Source organism: Jaculus jaculus, chromosome 4 (genome assembly GCF_020740685.1).
Source record: "Jaculus jaculus isolate mJacJac1 chromosome 4, mJacJac1.mat.Y.cur, whole genome shotgun sequence".
Lineage (NCBI taxonomy): Eukaryota > Metazoa > Chordata > Mammalia > Rodentia > Dipodidae > Jaculus > Jaculus jaculus.
The window spans coordinates 69,345,620-69,365,290 of NC_059105.1; the positions used below are offsets into that span (position 1 = coordinate 69,345,620).

Sequence of the window (19,671 nt, forward strand, 5' to 3'; positions counted from 1 at the left end):
CAACACATGGGTACTGGGGAACTGAACCTGGGTTCGTAGGTTTCACAGACAAACGTCTTAACTGCCATCTTAGTGTATAGAGCACTCACTGCTCAAGCTAGAGTACCAGAGTTCAACAATCCCCAGGCCCCATGTAAAAAGCTATAAACTAATGAGGGTTTCTGTAATCCCAGCACACTAACAGCAAGATAGGAAGTGAAGACAGCAGAGTTTCCTGAAAGCTCACAGAGAGCTAAGCAGAAATAGCAGCCAAGTAAGAATCCCTGTGGCTCACTGACTAGCTAGTCAATTAGAATCAGTTGAGGACTGGGTTCAGCAAGAGACAATCTAAAACAATAAAAATGGGGAGCAGCTGAATATACATAATGTCTACTTCCAGTCTCCACACAAATGTGTGTATAAACATTCATTTGTAAACATATCTAAATGCACCTTCACACATGCATAAGCACACACATATGAACACACTACATAAAGTTTTAAATTTTACATCTCACCTCATCTGAAGAATCTACTTGTCCCAATGCTCCTGTACCACTTGCAAAACCTTCAGAAGGAAGAAAAAAAAAAAGCTGTCCATCATAACCTTACATATACTGATTTACCTTAAATTATTTTGAAAAATAAGAACATCAGCCGGGCATGTTGGTTTACGACTTTAATCCCAGCACTTGGGAGGCAGAGATATAGGAGATCACCTTGAGTTCGAGGCCACCTGAGACTATATAGTTAATTCCAGGTCAGCCTGGACCAGAGTGAAACCCTACTTCAAAAAAAAAAAAAAAAATTACAACAACAACAACAAAAGGCCATCAAAAAGTTAAATTTAGGGCTAGACAAATGGCTTGGTGGTTAAAGGTGCTTGCTTGCAAAATCAGATGACCTGGATTCAATTCCCTAGAAACCATGTAAAACCAGACGCAATTTTTTTTTCTCTTTTTTTTTCCCTCTCTCTCCCTCCTTTCCTACCTCCCTTCCTTTCTCCTCCTTGACAATAAATATAAATTTTATTTAAATTGCTTTATTTATGAGATACAGTGAGAGGGAGAACAAGAATATGGGAACACCAGGGCCTCTAGTCACTTCAAATGAACTCCAGACACATGCACCACCATGTACATTTGCTTACAGGGGTACTGGGGAATTGAACCTGGATCCTTAGGCATTGCAGCCAGTACCTTAACCACTAAGCCATTTCTCCAGCCCTAAATATATCTTTGTTTTGTTTTGTGTTGTTTTTCAAAATAGGGTTTAAGGGGCTGGAGAGATGGCTTAGCAGTTAAGGTGCTTGCCTGCAAAGTCAAAAAGGGTCCAGGTTCAATTCTCCAGGACCCACCTAAGCCAGATGCACAAGGGGGCACATGCATCTGGAATTCATTTGCAGTGGCTGGAGGCCCTGGCATTCCCATTCCCTCTCTCTCTCCCCCTCCCCCCTCCCCTCCTCCCTGTATCTCTCTCTCAGGTAAATAAAATATATTTTAAAAGAGAGAGAGAGAGAGAGAGAGAGAGAGAGAGGGCTTCCAGGCATGGTGGCACATGCCTTTAATCCCAGCACTGGGGAGGCAGAGGGTAGGAGGATTGCCGTAAACTCGAGGTCACCCTGAGACTACACGGTGAATTCCAAGTCAGCCTGAGCTATGAGCTAGAGTGAGGCCCAACCTCAAAACACAAAAGAAAAGTCAGTACTAGGGTTGGAGATGGCTCAGCAGTTAAGTGTGCTTCTTGCACAAGCATGAAAGCTTGAGTGTGCCTGAAACCACCCAAGTTCAAATCTCCAGAACCCACTGAAACAGCCACACACCTCTGTAACCCTAGTCCTGTGGTCTGGAGAGAAGTCTGGAGAACTGGGGGCTCAGGAATGGCAAGCTCCAGAATCAGTAAGACACTCAATCACAGGGGGAAAACAAAAAACAGGCAGAAAAGTGATAGAGAAGGATCACCAATGTTCTCGGGCTGCTGCAGGTGAGCACACCAGGTACTACATCAGTAGATGCACATGCATATGCCACATACTCCCCACATACTATAGACATGCAAAAGAAGAGAAAGAAAAGTCACCACTGCTGAAATTAAATACTTGGGCAAACCTTGAACTGCCAGAGTGCTCGAAGCAGCAGATGGGTCCTGCATACCATATACAAGCTTATCCTCTGGATATGTGAGTCCAGAACTCTTCAAAGCTATAAGGTACTTTTCATGACTTTTCTTTGCACAAGAATTTTCTCCAAGACCTAATATTCAAAACAAAATTAAAGTCAGAAGAAAATGTTCAATTCAGTATCTAAGTTCAGTCATCCCATTAACTAACATATACATAAATAAAATTGGTAAATATTCTAATAATAAATGAAAATCTACAACAAACATTAAATAGGTTAGATAACATTTTAGCTTATGTTTGACATTAACCACAATTGCAGAATACATAGCGCAGTTATAATAAAGTAAAATCTGCCAGACATAGTGGTGCACACCTTTAATCCCAGCACTCAGGAGGCAGAGGTAGGAGAATTGCCATGAGTTTGAAATCATCCTGAGACTACAGAGTGATTTCCAGGTCAGCCTGAGCTGGAGTGAGACCCTAGCTCGAAAAGGGGAGAGAAGGAGGGAAGGAACGAAGGAACGAAGGAAGGAAGAAACGAACGAAGGAAGGAAGGAAAGAAAAATAAAAAAACAGACAGACAAAGTAAAATCTGTTAACATCAAAAATATATAAGGAAACTGGGTGTGGTAGTGTACTCCTTTAATCCCAGCACTCAGGAGGCAGAGGTAGGAGGATCACTGTGAGTTCAAGGACAGCCTGAGACTATGTAGTGAATTCCAGGTCAGCCTGAGCTAGAGTGAGATCCTACTTCAAAAAACTTAAAAAAATAAAATAAAAAAGTGAGGGACGTTATGCAAGGCATGGTTAGGCATGAGATCATAAGCTTCCAATAACTTGAAAGTCAGGCAGATAATGCTATAGATAAAAATATTAGGCAAATGCCACCACTTGGTCTGAAAGTCTGCTCTGAAAACGCACAAGCAATCAAGACTTATTTAACATAGAGTACTTACACAAGGATTTCTATGGGGCTGGAAAGATGGCTTAGTGGTTAAAGTGCCTGCCTGCAAAGCCAAAGGACCCAGGTTCGATTCTTCAGGGCCCAAGTATGCCAGATGCACAAAATGGCACAAGCATCTGGAGTTCATATCCAGCACCTGGAGACCTTGGAGCACCCTTTCTATGCCTCCCTCACTGTCTCTCAAATAAATAAATAGAAATTAAGTATTACACTAGGAGGCAGAGGTAGGAGGATTGCCATGTGTTCAAGGCCACCCTGAAACTACACAGTAAATTCCAGGTCCATCTGGGCTGAGACCCTACCTTGAAAACCAACAAAACAGGGCTGCAGAGATGGCTTAGCAGTTAAGGTGCTTGCCTGCAAAGCCAAAGGATGCAGGTTCGATTCCCCATGACCCATGTAAACCAGATGCACAAGGTGGTGCATGCATCTGGAGTTTGTTTCCAGTGGCTGGAGGCCCTGGTGTGCCCATTCTCCCCCTCTCTCTGCTGCTTTCAAATAAATAAGAAATAATAAAATACTAAAAGAAAGAAAAGACTTTCTACTTCAGGAATTTTACCACATTTAAAAAATTAAAAGTAGGGGAGACTACATAGTGAATTCCAGGTCAGCCTGGGCTAGAGCAAGACCCTATCTCAAAATATCAAAAAAGGAAAAAAAAAAAAAATGATGTTTAATGCTGGATAGGTAGTGCTTGTTTTTGAAAGAACCTCTTGATGGTGTAATATTGGTTTCCAGGGGGAGAGCAAAGACCTGCTGTTCATCTTGATGGCGAAGTACAATGCTTGCATCCTGGAGTATAAGCAGAGTGGAGAGAGCATTGATATCATTACAAGAGCCCATGGCAATGTGCAGGACCATATTGGCCGCCCCTCAGAGACTGGCATTATAGGTATCATTGACCGAGTGCCGAATATGTGTGTGGTGGACCTGGAGAGGCAGGGATAGGGGCAGCTGGTCACTTGCTCTGGGGCTTTCAAGGAAGGTTCCTTGCGGGATGGAATTGGAATCCATGAGCATGCCAGCATTGACTTACTGGGCATCAAAGGTTTATGGCCACTGCGGTCTGACCCCAACCGGGAGACTGATGATACTTTAGTACTCTCTTCTGTGGGCCAGACAAGAGTTCTCAAGCTAATTGGAGAGGAGGTGGAAGAAACGGAACTGATGGGCTTCGTGGATGATCAGCAGACTTTCTTCTGTGGCAACGTGGCTCATCAACAACTTATCCAGATCACTTCAGCATCTGTGAGGTTGGTCTCTCAAGAGCCCAAAGCTCTGGTCAGTGAGTGGAAGGAGCCTCAGGGCAAGAACATCAGTGTGGCCTCCTGCAACAGTAGCCAGGTCGTCGTCGCTGTGGGAAGGGCACTGTACTACCTACAGATCCACCCACAGGAGCTCCGGCAGATCAGCCACACAGAGATGAAACATGAAGTGGCTTGCTTGGACATCACCCCATTAGGGGACAGCAATGGGATGTCACCACTTTGTGCCATTGGCCTCTGGACAGATATCTCAGGCCGTATCTTGAAGCTGCCATCTTTTGAACTGTTGCACAAGGAGATGCTGGGTGGAGAGATTATTCCCCAGTCCATCCTGATGACCACCTTTGAAAGCAGCTACTATCTCCTTTGTGCTTTGGGAGATGGGGCCCTTTTCTACTTTGTGCTCAACATTGAGACTGGCTTGCTGAGTGACCGTAAGAAGGTGACTTTGGGCACCCAGCCCACGGTGTTGAGGACTTTCCGTTCTCTTTCTACCACCAATGTCTTTGCTTGCTCTGACCGGCCTACTGTCATCTACAGCAGCAACCATAAGCTGGTCTTCTCCAATGTCAACCTCAAGGAGGTGAACTACATGTGTCCTCTCAACTCAGATGGCTATCCTGACAGCTTGGCATTGGCCAACAACAGCACCCTCACCATTGGTACCATTGATGAGATTCAGAAGTTGCACATAGGCACTGTTCCCCTCTACGAATCTCCCAAAAAGATCTGCTATCATGAAGTGTCCCAGTGCTTTGGGGTGCTCTCCAGCCGCATTGAAGTCCAAGACACCAGTGGAGGCACGACTGCTCTGAGGCCCAGTGCCAGCACCCAGGCCTTGTCCAGCAGTGTCAGCTCCAGCAAACTGTTCTCTAGTAGTACTGCTCCTCATGAGACCTCTTTTGGAGAAGAGGTGGAAGTGCACAACCTTCTCATCATTGACCAGCATACCTTTGAAGTGCTTCATGCTCACCAGTTTCTACAGAATGAATATGCCCTCAGCTTGGTCTCCTGCAAGTTGGGGAAAGACCCTAATACCTACTTCATTGTGGGCACAGCCATGGTATATCCTGAAGAGGCAGAGCCCAAACAGGGTCACATCGTTGTCTTCCAGTATTCAGATGGAAAACTACAAACTGTGGCTGAAAAGGAAGTGAAAGGGGCTGTGTACTCTATGGTAGAATTTAATGGGAAACTGCTTGCCAGCATCAACAGCACAGTGCAGCTATACAAATGGACCACAGAGAAGGAGCTCCGCACTGAGTGCAATCATTATAACAACATCATGGCCCTCTACCTGAAGACCAAGGGCGACTTCATCCTTGTGGGTGACCTCATATGCTCAGTGCTGCTGCTTGCCTATAAGCCCATGGAGGGAAACTTTGAAGAGATTGCACGAGACTTCAATCCCAACTGGATGAGTGCAGTGGAAATCTTGGATGATGACAATTTCCTGGGGTTGAAAATGCCTTTAACTTGTTTGTGTGCCACCACCAATGAGGAGAGACAACACCTACAGGAGGTTGGTCTCTTCCACCTGGGCGAGTTTGTCAATGTTTTCTGCCATGGCTCTCTGGTCATGCAGAATCTGGGCGAGACTTCTACCCCTACACAGGGCTCAGTGCTCTTTGGCACAGTCAACGGCATGATTGGACTGGTGATGTCCCTGTCAGAGAGCTGGTACAACCTCCTGTTGGACATGCAGAACCGACTCAATAAAGTCATAAAAAGCATGGGCAAGATAGAGCACTCCTTCTGGAGATCTTTTCACACCGAACAAAAGACAGAACCAGCCACAGGCTTCATCGATGTTGACCTGATTGAGAGTTTCCTTGATATCAGCCGCCCCAAGATGCAGGAGCTTGTGGCAAACTTACAGTACGACGATGGCAGTGGTATGAAGCGGGAGGCCACTGCAGACGACCTCATCAAGGTTGTGGAGGAGCTGACTCGGATTCATTAGCCAAGGACAGGTGGCTCCTTTCCTGACCCTCCCTAAAGGCACTGCCCTCCCCTCCCTCTCCCACCATTGTCTTCTTGGTCGTGGGAGGCCTTTCCCTAAGCCAGCTGCCCCTAAAGCCACTACTCAAAATGTGTGGAAATGGACTTTCTAGAACTAAAACCAATTTACTAGAGACCTAGGAATGGGCTGAAGGTGGAATATTTTCTCCCTGGATTTTTACTAGTCTTACATGATTCCAGCCATCACCTGGGACCACCATGTCTTGAATGGTGTCGCCATTTGGCCTCCTTCCGGGGAGGGATTTTGCAGCTCTTCGGCTGAAAGGAAGCTCTGTGTGTGCGGATGTGTGTCTCACTCACACTTTGTCCTCTGCTATCTTTTTATTTAGGTTGTGGGTGTGGGGAGGTGGAGGTAGAGGGAAGAAGATCAAGAGGGTTCTGTTGTCTTGAAGTGAGAGCTTCCCTTTGCTTTCTTCTCTTGCCTGAGAACATCAGCCTGGAGGCCTGTCAGGCCAGGAGCTGCCTGAGTGGGAACCTGGGATGGTGGATGATCCCCAAAACAACAGCCCTTTTGTCTTAGGGAACTCCCTTCTTCAAAGAGAAGGAGGTGGTGGGCTGTGAATTGATCGTTAGTTTCTGAATTTTACCAAATAAAGTAGAATCTAAGAATAATAAAAAAATTTTTAAAAAATTAAAAGTAGGGCTGGAAAGATGGCTCTGCAGTTAAGGTGCTTTCCTGCAATGCTTAAAGATGACCAGGTTGGGCTGGAGGGATGGCTTTGCCTGCAAAGCCAAAGGACCCAGGTTCAATTCCCCAGGATCCACACTAACCAGATGCACAAGGGGGCACACGCGTCTGGAGTTCGTTTGCAGTGGCTGGAGGCCCTGGTGTGCCCATTCTGTCTGTCTGTCTGTCTCTTCCCCACCCCTTTCTCTATCAAATAAATAAATAAAAACAAAAAAGATGACCTGGGTTGGACTCCACAATACCGAAGTGTGATGGTTAAGTTGTCAACTTGATCTATTTAGTAATCCATAGACATTCCTTTTGGGTGGTCTCTGAGGTTGCTTCCAGGAAGGATTAACTGAAGAAGGAAGTCCTTCCCCCAGAGGGAAAGTCCTTCTCAGAGGGGAGGCTTTATATACGGAAGCTCTGGATGAAAATAAACCCCTTCCATCTGCCTGAGCTGCTTGCTGCTTTCCAGCATGGACTTTAGACCAGCGGCTCCTCAGGAAGCCTCCAGGCCCTCAGTGCTGGACTGGGACTGCTGGGGCATCTAGCCATGTGGACTGAAATGCTTAAGGGTTCCTTGATTCTCAGACCTGCAACTGCTTGGACTGCGTAATCTAATCCAAGAAATTCACTTTTAATATAATTCATTCTATCAGTTCTGTTCCTCTAGTGAACCCTGACTAATACACCATATAAAGCCAGATGCACATAGTGGACACATGTATCTGGAGTTTAATTGCAGCAGCTAGAGGCCCTGGCGTTGTCTGTCTCTCTTCTCTCTTGCAAACAGATTTAAAAAAAAAAAATTTATACACACACACACACACACACACACACACACACACAAATACATACACACACATAGATTTTTTTTTTACTTTTTTTTGGTTTTTCAAGGTAGGGTCTCACAGTAGCCCAGGCTAGCCTGAAATTCACTATGTAGTCTCAGGCTGGCCTCAAACTTATAGCATTTCTCCTAAAAGTATTTTTTTTTAAGAATTAAAGTATTAGTTTGAATCAAATACAAGTGAAGACACATTGTTTACAAAAACAGAAATGTTTATATTCTACAGTGGTGCACACCTTTCATTCCAGCACTGGGGAGGCAGAGGTAGGAGAATCACTCTGAGTTTGAGGCCAACGGGCTAAAGTGAGATGCAACCTCATTAAAAACCTAGGAAAGATACTTTTTGGACAATGGAACACTCAGGAGCTGTAGATTGTTACCAGACAATTTTCAGTGTCAGGGATGGGATACCTTCCAGTGAGTAGTTGGCCAGGGAGGTCCCTAATGCCCCCAAAACATCACAGGCCAATGCCAAGGCCCTTGGTTTCCTACCAGGAATAGATGGTAAGACCCTATTGCTGAAGACTCCACATACATGGGCTGCAAGGCCACTGAAAAATCCTGCTGGAACTGAGCTGATAACCTCCTCCATGCAGACCAGCTGACAAAAAGCTGGAAGAAGCCAATCTGCATGCAATTCAATGGGAGAGAGAAAAATCACCAGTGAAGATACTCAACAGTGGACATTGCAAGCCTTATATTTGGCCAGCCAGGCCAAATGAGCCAACAGGTGCAATAGTGGCACAAATGTCATGGTGGAAACCAACTGCCCTCTAATTGGACTAGAGGCTCACTCCACAGGAGGGAATACATCCCTGATACTGAAAACCTACAACAGGGGTAGTCATGAGCCCTAGGGGTGTAATGTCTGCTGCTGTCTGGCTAAATGTATATGCTATGCTCGTCAAACTACCCAGTAAGCACTTTTCTTAATGTTCATACCCATATATTAATGCTACTCTCATTTTGGTAGAGAACCATCTTTTTTCAGGTCAGTAACCTTGGGATGACTCAGAAGGTATCATGGTGCAGGGAATAAGTGACAGGAGTGCTCAGCACTGTAATATCTCTATCACACCTTCCAAGGCTCAGGGTTCATTGTGGAAGAGGTGGTGGAAAGAATGTAAGAGCCAAAGGAATGGTAGGACTCCTTACAACATGCTCCCTCCATACACAAAATGGCCTGGATATCCATGAGGTCACAGTACCTGACACTACCTACACAAGACCATCATAATAGGAGGAAAAGATCATGATATCAAAATAAGAGACTGGTTGAGAGAAGGAAGGGATATGAAGGAGAATGGGGTTTCAAAGGGGAAAGTGGGGGAGGGAGGCATTACCATGGGATATTGTTTATATCATGGAAGTTGTTAATAATAAAGAATTTTTTTAAAAACCTAAGAAAGACAAAGAACTTTCATTCAAACATTTCAGTTTACCCATTATTGCTATTATTCTTTTGTTTTGAAATGTTATAAAAAATAGAAAATAAATGAAAGAAAAACAGATCTATAACTTAGAGTTCTTTAAAAAAAAATTGAACTGGAGAGATGGGTTAGCAATTAAGGCACTTGCCTGCAAAGCCTACGGACCCAGGTTCAATTCCCCAGACCCAGGTAAGCCAGATACACAAGGTGGCACATTCATCTGGAGTTTGTCTGCAGTGGCTGGAGGCCCTGGCATGCCCATTCTCCCTCTCTCTATCTGCCTCTTTCTCTCTCTCTTAAAAAAAAAAAAAAAATGAAAAACAAGGGAAAAAAAGCATGAAAGCCAAAACCTCCTGTTGACAGATATTATTTTTTAAAACTAAGAAAAAAATATTTTCTACGTCAAACCCAAATTTTGTCTAACTCTTGTGTAGACTATGCATCTTAAGATTAAGCTCTAAATATTTCTGATTATATAAATATACACATGAGTTTAGTATGTGCTAAGTTTTTCTTCTTTCTTTGTTAACTTAAAACCATTACAATATATTTCCCTGGTTTTTTTTATTCTCCCTTGTTTCTAAAGAAAAAAAGATTAAGTAAACAGGGATGTATCCTTTCTTCCTTTTAAGTCCAAAACTGGAAACAGCCACTAGTATACAAAAAAAAAGAATCTACAGGATCCGGTAGAAGAAATGAGTAAGAGAGAGGCTTATAGCTCAGTAATAAAACCTTGCATATGAATAATAAATGTCATTATCACCATTTTTGTGTGTGAGGAAACTGAAGTTTAGAAAGATGACAGAGCTACCCAGTGAGTATGCAAGCAAAAAAAATAAAGTTAGACTGCAAATGTCACACTTTGTTATTATATTGGGGATTTAACCCAAGGGCCCTGTGAATGCTAGGCAGAGGAACTCTACCACTGTGCTATACCAGATCATTGTTTCTTCTTTTTAATTTGACACAGGGTCTCAAGATTAAGTTGCCCAAATTGACCTTGAAGATACTCTATAGCCCAGGCAGGCTCTGGACTTATGATACTTCTGCCTCAGCCTCCAGAATGGCTGGGATCACAAGCCTGTCCACCAGGTTCAGCTGAAATTTCAAACTGGGGAATCAAAATCTAATTTGATTTCCATCACTGAAAGTTAACTAAGAATTGTTGTTACTATTGTTTATTTGCTGGAAATGAAGCAATTTTTTTTAATATTTTTTGTTCACTTTTTATTTATTTATTTGAGAGCAACAGACCCAGAGAGAAAGACAGATAGAGGGAGAGAGAGAGAATGGGCGCGCCAGGGCTTCCAGCCACTGCAAACGAACTCCAGACGCATGTGCCCCCTTGTGCATCTGGCTAACGTGGGACCTGGGGAACCAAGCCTCGAACCGGGGTCTCCAGCCCCGAAATGAAGCAATTTTAAAACATAAAAATAGGCCAGGTGTGTTGGCACATGCCTTTAATCCCAGTACTTAGGAGGCAGAGGTAGGAGGATTGCCTAGAGTTCTTGGCCACCCTGAATCTACATAGTGAATTCCAGGTCAGCCTGAGCTAGCATGAGACCCTACCTCAGAAAAAAGGAAAATTAAAAATAAAAATAAAAATAAGGGCTGGAGAGATGGCTTAGCGGTTAAGCGCTTGCCTGTGAAGCCTAAGGACCCCGGTTCGAGGCTCGGTTCCCCAGGTCCCACGTTAGCCAGATGCACAAGGGGGCGCACGCATCTGGAGTTCGTTTGCAGTGGCTGGAAGCCCTGGTGTGCCCATCCGCTCTCTCTCCCTCTGTCTTTCTCCCTGTGTCTGTCACTCTCAAATAAATAAATAAATAGCGAACAAAAAAAAATTTTTAAAAAAAGACAATGAGAAGGCACACAGGACAAAAGAATTTACAAGACCTTCCATATTTCTGGATTGTGAAAATAGCTACATGACCCAAAGTGATTCAGTCATTTCAAAACATATGTCTGGGCGGGGGGGCTGGAGAGATGGCTTGGTGGTTAAACGCTTGCCGGTTAAGGACCCCAGTTCACGGTTCGACTCAACAGGACCCATGTTAGCCGGATGCACAAGGGGCGCATACATCTGGAGTTCATTTGCAGTGGCTGGAGGCCCTGGTGTGCCCATTCTCTCTCTCTTTCTCTCTCTCTCTCTCTCTGTCTCTCTCTGCCTCTTTCCCTCTCTCAAAAAAATAAATAAAAATATTAAAAATAAAAATAAATGATGACAAGACAAAGCATTCCTAAATACATATATTCAATGGTTAAGAATAATCTGCTTGTTCTCTTTCTCAACAGCTGACAGATTCTAAATAAAGAACGATTTCTAGTTGTAAAAAGTAACAAAAGGGGGCTGAAAAGATGGCTTAGCAGTTAATGTGCTTGCCTGCAAAGCCTAAAAAATCCTGCTTGAATTCTGCAGTGATACTAGCATGAGCAATCCATTCTCTCTCTCTCTCAAAAAAAAAAAAAAAAAAAAAAAAAAAGTTAACACCTTTAAAATAAAAGCAACAGAAGGGGCCCGGCTTGGTGGCGCGCACTTTTTTTTTTTTAATATATATTTTTTTTAACTTATTTGAGAGCGACAGACACAGAGAGACAGACAGATAGAGGGAGACAGAGAGAATGGGCCAGGGCTTCCAGCCTCTGCAAACGAACTCCAGACGCGTGCACCCCCTTGTGCATCTGGCTAACGTGGGACCTGGGGAACCGAGCCTCGAACCGGGGTCCTTAGGCTTCACAGGCAAGCGCTTAACCGCTAAGCCATCTCTCCAGCCCAGTAGCGCACACTTTTAATCCCAGCACTCTAGAGAGGCAGAGGTAGGAGGATTGCTGTGAATTTGAGGCTACCCTGAAACTACATAGTGAATTCCAGGTCAGCCTGGCCTAGAGTGAAACCCTACCGTGAATTTAAAAAAAAAAAAAAAAAAAAGTAACAGAAGGGCTGGAGGGATGGCTTAGTGATTAAGGCATTGCCTGCAAAGCCAAAGAATCCAGGTTCCCTTTCCCAGGACCCAGATAAGCCAGATGCACAAAGAGGCACATGCATCTGGCGGTCATTTGCAGCAGCTAGAGGTCTTGGTGTGCCTATTTTCTCCCTCTCTCGTGCTCAAGCTAGCGCTTGCATGCTCGCTCGCTCTGTCAGGTAAATAAATAAAAAATATTTTTTAAAACGAAACAAAAATATAAGTCTGGGCGTGATGGCACACACCTTTAATCCCAGAACTCAGGAGGCAGAGGTAGGAGGATCAACGTGAGTTTGAGGACACCCTGAGACTACATAGTGAATTCCAGGTCAGCCAGGCTAGAGTGAAACTCTACCTCAAAATAAATAAATAAATAAATAAATAGTAACAAAAAATAAAATATTAAAAAATAAAAAGTACTGGGCTGAAGAGATGGCTTAGCAGTTAAGTGCTTGCGTGTGAAGCCAGAGGACCACACTTCCAGGCTCGATTCCCCAGGACCCACATTAGCCAGATGTACCAGGGGGCACATGCATCTGGAGTTCGTTTGCAGTGGCTGGAAGCCCTGGCGTGCCCATTTTCTCTCTTTCTCTCTGCTTCTTTCTCTCTCTCTCTCTATCACATAAATAAAGAAATAAAAATTAAAAGTAAAAAGTAACCTTTTTTTCAAGGTAGGGTTTCACTCTAGCCCAGGCTGACCTGAAATTCACAATGCCTCAAACTAATGGCAATCCTCCTACCTCTGCCTCTCGAGTGCTGGGATTATAAAGGCATTTGCCACAATGCCTGATTTAACAATTTTTTGGTTTGTATGTATATAATGTGTGTCTATACACATCCATGTGTCCTTGCTGCATTCTACACTGCCTGTAGTGGCCGAGCCAAATATTTGGTGTCCAGCTACGTTGCTCTTCTACCTGTCCTTATTTGTCTCTTACTGATACCACATCTTGCTATTTATCACAAGACTGGGGGGTTCTATGCTCTCTGCTCCCATTTGCAGGACTGAAGTTACAGGCACACATGGCCATACCCAGCTGTTTACATGGGATCTGTAGATTTGAACTCAGGCAGCCTCAGACCCCTCAGGCCTTCATGCTTACACAGGAAGTGCACTTAACTGCAGTTAACGTCAAAGATTATTTTTCTCGAGACAAGGTCTCACACTATGGAGCACAGGCTAGCCTTAAGCTTAACATACACTTACAATATGATCTTCACCTATCTTCAGTTACATCACCAAAGCTCAGACAGACCCCACTATCTCCCAGCACTCGAGAGGCAAAGGTAAGAAGGACATTGTGAGTTCAAGACCAGCCTGAGACTACAGAGTGAGTTCAAGGTTAGCTTACCTTGAAGAAAATAAAAAAGAAATACATGCCAGGTACAGTGAGTTCCAGGTCAGCCTACTTGGGAGGAAGGGGGGGACAGCTGGGTGTAGTAGTACCCAACATTAGTACCATTAATACCAACACTTAGGAGGCTATGATTTTGAGGCTAGACTGAGACTACATAGTGAATTCCAGGTCAGCCTGGGCTAGAGGAAGACCCTACCTCAAAACAAAAAAAAAAAAAAAAAAAAAAGCTGGAGAGATGGCATAGTGGTTAAGGCGCTTGCCTGTGAAGTTTAAGGATCCATGTTCAACTCTCCAGATCCCACATAAGCCAGACGTACAAAGGTGAGACAAGCACAAGATCACATTTTCCCACTAGGTGGCACAAGTGTCTGGAGTTCGACTGCGGTGGCTGAGGACCTGGTGCACCAATTCTCCCTCTTGCTCTTTCTAATGTAAAATTAAATTTAAAAACCAGGAAGAAGAAAAAAAAAAAAAAACAGAAGCCACCATCATCTTTATCCTGGATGATACATTCTTGTACTACCAGTTCTCCAGTGCTTGAAAACAGCTGCTTCACCTTTAGTCTATCCTATGTTATTTATGATACATACTGTTCCAGTACCTAGACAATTTCTCTATTTGGAATCCAATGCACTCCTTAACATCCAACTCCCTCCACCTTCTAGCTAATGATTAAAAGAAGAAAACATGAGGCAGGTGTGGTGGTACACACCTTTAATCCTAGCACTTGGGAGGCAGAGGTAGGAGGATCACTGTGAGTTTGAGACCACCCTGAGACTACATAGTGAATTACAGGACAGCCTGGACTACAGCAAGATCCAACCTTGTAAAAGCATATATATGTGTGTGTGGAATACTTCACGAATTTGCATGACATCCTTGTGCTGGGACTAGGTTAATCTTCTCTGTGTCATTCCAATTTTAGTATATGTGCTGTTAAAATGAGCACTAGCTAATGACTTTTTCTCAACTAGTGGCTTTACTTTAAACATTGCCTCTTCAGTAAAGTTCACCACCTCCCTGCTCCTACAACAGTCAAATCAGTTCTATCATTTACAACCAGTTGCCCTAACTTTTCATAGTATTTAATGCAATTTAAAATTACTTTTGTTTTCATTTGTTAGAGAGAAAAAGAGAGGAGAGAGAGAATGGGTGCATCAGGGCCTCCAGTGACTGCAAATGAACTCCAGATGCATGTGCCACCTTATGCATCTGGCTCACATGGGATCTGGGGAATCAAACCTGGGTTCTTAGGCTTCACAGGCAAGTGCCTTAACCTCTAAGCCATCTCTCCGGTGCCTAAAATTATTACTTTTTTGGTTTAGGAGTTTTATTAATGTAATTTTACTTACTAGATCATAAACGCTATAAAGGTGGGATATAATGACACAGTAATCAAGAGCTCAGAACCAGCATACAGTAGGTGCTTAGTAACAATTTACTGAAGACAAGGCTAGGGAGATAGCTCAGCTGGAAAAGTGCTTGCACGCATGAGGACTGAGTTTGATCCCCAGAATCTACATGGGGGCGGGGGGCAAAGATGCAGTGGTACACACTTATAACCCACCACTGGGGAAACAGAAACCATTGTAACCTTGGGGCTTGCTGGCCAATAAGTGTAGCCTAATTGTAGAATTTCAACCAACGAGACACCCTATCTTGGAAAAAGAAAAGGTGAACCATACTCCTGGAGAAGCCCTAACCTGTTATCTGGCCACCATAAGCACATATGCACATAAGCACCAGGGATAGCATCTAGTGCTGGAAAGTGCTACATGAGCTACTGGGGGAAAGTGGCAAACACCCTGACAGGACATATACATCAGTGGCACACAGCCTAGGTGGGTAACCAATAGCTTTCAGATTGGTTAAGAGATCCGCTCACGATAAAGGAACACATATCTGGAGTTGGGAACCAGATCAGAATCCTATGGAGACAAAGATTATGCTGTCTAGTGCCAAACTCTCATTACTCTTTGGCTAAAAGAGAGGTTACATACATCAAATTCTCACTAAATTAATAATGCCGATCCCAGTTAAACTATGCTGACTTCACTCTCCACTAGAGAATCTGTTCTTCTTTTTCAGAAGGTAGGGAGATCTAAGGAGATAAAGTACCCCTTGCACTTCAGCCAAGCCACAGCTGAATCCACAGAAGAATAGAGACCAGCAAGAGCGCTACTTCCTTGCTGAACCTGATAATCAGTGCCAGAGTGAAGGAGACAGACCCTGAGGAGACTCAAGATACCTACCAAAGTAGAGATCCAGAGGCTCCTAAGAGCTCATCCTGAAGTAAACTTAAGACTCACCCACTATGACTCAGGAAATTTTGCAGAAGAGGGGAAGGAAAGACTGTAAGAGCCATAGGTTGAGACATCATGCCCAGAGGCTTTGCCTCCCCCCAAAATAACTGACTACTGCTCCCACAACACATAAACCACAACCCATGGGGAATACCTACAACCCCAATGAGAAGCGTCCCCAGTTGAATAGGGGCAGAGATAAGGGAAAAGAGGGTACCAACACATGAAATATCCATACAAAAATGCTGTTAATAATAATAAATTCAAAAAAAGAAGGGGGCATAGAAGATAAAGAGGCACAAAGAGAGGAAGGAAAAGATAAAAACAGAGATGGAGAAGACACAGAGGAAAAAAAGGCAAAAAGGAGGGCAGGAGGGAGGAAAAGGAGAGAAAGAAAGAAAGAATGTGCTGAGGCAGCCAGACATGGTGGTACATGCTGATAATGCCAGCTCTCAAAAAAAAAAAAAAAACAAGGACAGGGTTAGAGAGATGACTCAAAGCACTCACCACTCAAGCTGGAATACCCAAGTTTGATTCCAGACCCATGTAATAAGCCAGGGGTCCTCATGAACTCTGAAGGCAGAGGTAGGAGGATCACTGTGAGTTAGAGGTCAGCCTGAGAGTACATAGTAAATTCCAGGTCAGCCTGGGCAACAGCAAGACCCCTACCTAAAAAAAAAAAAAAAACTGGGCGTGGTGGCACACACCTTTAATACCAGCACTTGAGAGGCAGAGGTAGGAGGATCACCATGAGTTTGAGGACACACTGAAAATACAGAGTGAAATCCAGGTCAGCCTGGGCTAGAGTGAGACTCTACCTTGAAAAAAAAGGGGGGGGGGGGGAATGGACTGGTGGGCTGGATAGAGGTAGTTTAGCAGTTAAGGTGCTTGCCTGCAAGGCCTAAGAACTCATGTTCAACTCTCCAGATCGCAGATAGGCCAGACACACAAAGACAAAGCAAATGAAAAGTCACACAAGCCCACTAGGTGGCACAAGCATCTGGAGTTCAATTGTGGTGCCTGAAGTCCTAGCACACTTATTCTCTCTCTCTAAAAATAATAATAATGTAGTGCCAAGTGTGGTGGTACACAGGAGGCAGAGGTACGAGGATCACCATGAGTTTGAGGCCAGCTTGGACTAGAGTGATCCCCTACCTCAAAATAGGGTAAGGGGGGCTGGAGAGATGGCTTAGTCATTAAGGCACTTGCCTACGTAGCCTAAGGACCCAGCTTCTGCTCTCCAGGTCCCACATAAGCCAGATGCACAAGGTGAAGCAAGTGCACAGGTTATACAAGCACACAAGATGGTGCATGCATATGGAGTTCAACTGCAGCAGCTGAAAGCCCACACACACCAAGTCTCTCTCTCTCTCTCTTTTCTTTCTCTCTCTTTTTCTTTTTTTTTTTTTTTTTAAGGTAGGGTTTCCCTCGAGTCTAGGCTGACCTAGAATGCATTCTATATTCTCAGGGTGACCTCAAACTCACAGCAATCCACCATGCCCGGCCCTCTTTGTATTATTATTATTTTTTTTTTTAATGAGAGATTGAGAGCAAGAGAGAGAAGAGAAACTGGGCATGGTGGCGCACACCTTTAATCTCAGCACTCAGGAGGCAGAGGTAGGAGGATTGCCTTGAGTTCAAGGCCACCCTGAGACTACATAGTGAATTCCAGGTCAGCCTGGACTACAGTGAAACCCTACCTCGGGGGAAAAAAAAAAGACTGGAAAGATGGAAAGATGGCTTAGCAGTTAAGGTACTTGTTTGCAAAGCCAAAGGACCCAGGTTCAACTCCTCAGAAATAATAAAGAAAAACCAGTCAGAATTACTAGCAATTAAGAACACAGTTAATGAAATACAAAACTGTAGAAAATCTCACCAGTAGAATGGATGAAGGAGAGGACAGAATATCTAAACTAGAAGACTAGGTGGCAGATCTAATACAGTCCAACAAAGAGAAAGACAAACTAAAAGGAAAGTATGAATAGGAATACAAGATATTCGTGACACTATGAAAAGATCAAACATCACGCTGAAGAGATGGCTTAGCAGTTAAGCACTTGCCTGTGAAGCCTATGGACCCTGGTTCAAGGCTCAATTCCCAAGGACCTACATTAGCCAGATGCACAAGGGGGCACATACGTCTGGAGTTCGTTTGCAGTGGCTGGAGGCCCTGGTGTGCCCATCTCTCTCTCTCTTTCTCTGTCACTTTCAAATAAATAAATATTAAAAAAAAAAAGATCAAACATAAGAACTCAGGGTATAGAACTAGGAGAAGAATTTCACTCCAAAGGCATAGTAGGTGTCTTCAACAAAACCATAAAAGAAAACTTCCCTGAAATTGGGAAAGAGGTGCCAATGCAGATACAAGAATCCTTTAGAACACCAACCAGACAAATCCTGGAAAGAGCCTCTCCTCGCCATATTATAATCAAACTACCAAACACACAAACCAAAGAACATATACTGAAAGCAGTTAGAGAGAAAAATCAAGTTACCTACAAAGGCAAGCCCATCAGGATCACAGCAGATTACTCAACACAAACTTTCAAAGCTAGAAGGGCTTGGAGTGATGTATTCCAAGTTCTGAATGATAACAACTGTCAACCAAGGTTACTTTATCCTGCAAAGCTATCCATTCACATAGACAGAGAAATAAGAACATTCCACAACAAAAGCAGGCTAAAGGATATTTGAAGACAAAACCATCTCTACAGAAAATACTTGAAAGAATCCTCCATGCTGAAGAGAAAGAAAAGCACACATATAAGGAACCTGGGAAAAACAAACAATACTAGTTAACACGAGAGCAAAAAGCCGGAAGAACTACAAAAAAATGGCAAAAATAAATACATACCTTTCAATAATCTCTCTTAATATCAATGGCCTCAATGCCCCAACCAAAAGACATAGGTTTGCAAACTGGGTTAAACAGCAGGATCCTTCAATTTGTTGCTTCCAAGAAACTCACCTTCCTACAAAGGATGAACACTATCTTAGGGTGAAAAGTTGGAAAACGGTGTTTCAAGCAAATGGGCCTAGAAAACAAGCAGGGGTTGCTATCCTAATATCTGACAAGGTAGACTTCAGTCCAACGTTAGTCAAGAAAGACAAGGAATGTCACTTTATATTGATTAAAGGCACCCTCCAACAGGAGGACATTACAATCCTAAACATATATGCACCTAACATGAGGGCTCCCAAATCCATCAAACAAACACTATTAGAACAAAGGTCTCAGATAACACTAAACACAGTGGAAGTGGGTGACTTCAACACCCTACTCTCATCAATTGACAGGTCATCCCGGGGAAAAATAAACAGAGAGGCATCTGGATTAAATGAGGTCATAGAAGAAATGAACCTAACATATATACAGGACATTTCATCCAAATGCTGCAGAATATACATTCTTTTCAGCAGCACATAGAGCATTCTCTAAAATAGACCATATATTAGGACACAAAGCAAATCTTAACAAATACAGGATAACTGAAATAAATCCTTGCAGTCTATCTGACCACAATGGAATCAAACTACAAAACAATAGCAAGAAAAGCTTAAGAACATACACAAAATCATGGAAACTAAACAACACACTACTAAATGATGAATGGGTCAATGAAGAAATCAAGAAGGAAATCAAATAATTCATAGTGTCAAGTGATAATGAGAACACAACATACCAAAATCTCTGGGACACAATGAAGGCAGTCCTAAGAGGGAAATTAATAGCTTTAAGTGCCTATGT

General features: G+C 43.5%; 2 protein-coding genes and 1 non-coding gene across 3 annotated transcripts in view; 1 reads left to right on the top strand and 2 right to left on the bottom strand.

The window, feature by feature from the left end:
• Window positions 1–19,671, bottom strand: part of Ubr3 (ubiquitin protein ligase E3 component n-recognin 3) — a gene marked incomplete at its 5' end in the record, with an annotated part of 256,366 nt that overhangs the window by 193,692 nt on the left and 43,003 nt on the right. Inside the window, 2 exon segments of the mRNA XM_045148373.1 lie at window positions 498–547; window positions 2,088–2,231. Coding sequence (XP_045004308.1) covers window positions 498–547; window positions 2,088–2,231 — 194 coding nt within the window.
• LOC123460083 (DNA damage-binding protein 1-like) lies at window positions 3,834–6,970 on the top strand. Its single transcript, XM_045147329.1, is given in 1 exon segment — window positions 3,834–6,970. A coding segment is annotated over 1 exon segment (2,460 nt). The 3' UTR covers window positions 6,294–6,970.
• LOC123460449 lies at window positions 14,463–14,569 on the bottom strand. The gene has a single exon (XR_006637010.1). It is a non-coding gene; the product is annotated as a U6 spliceosomal RNA (small nuclear RNA).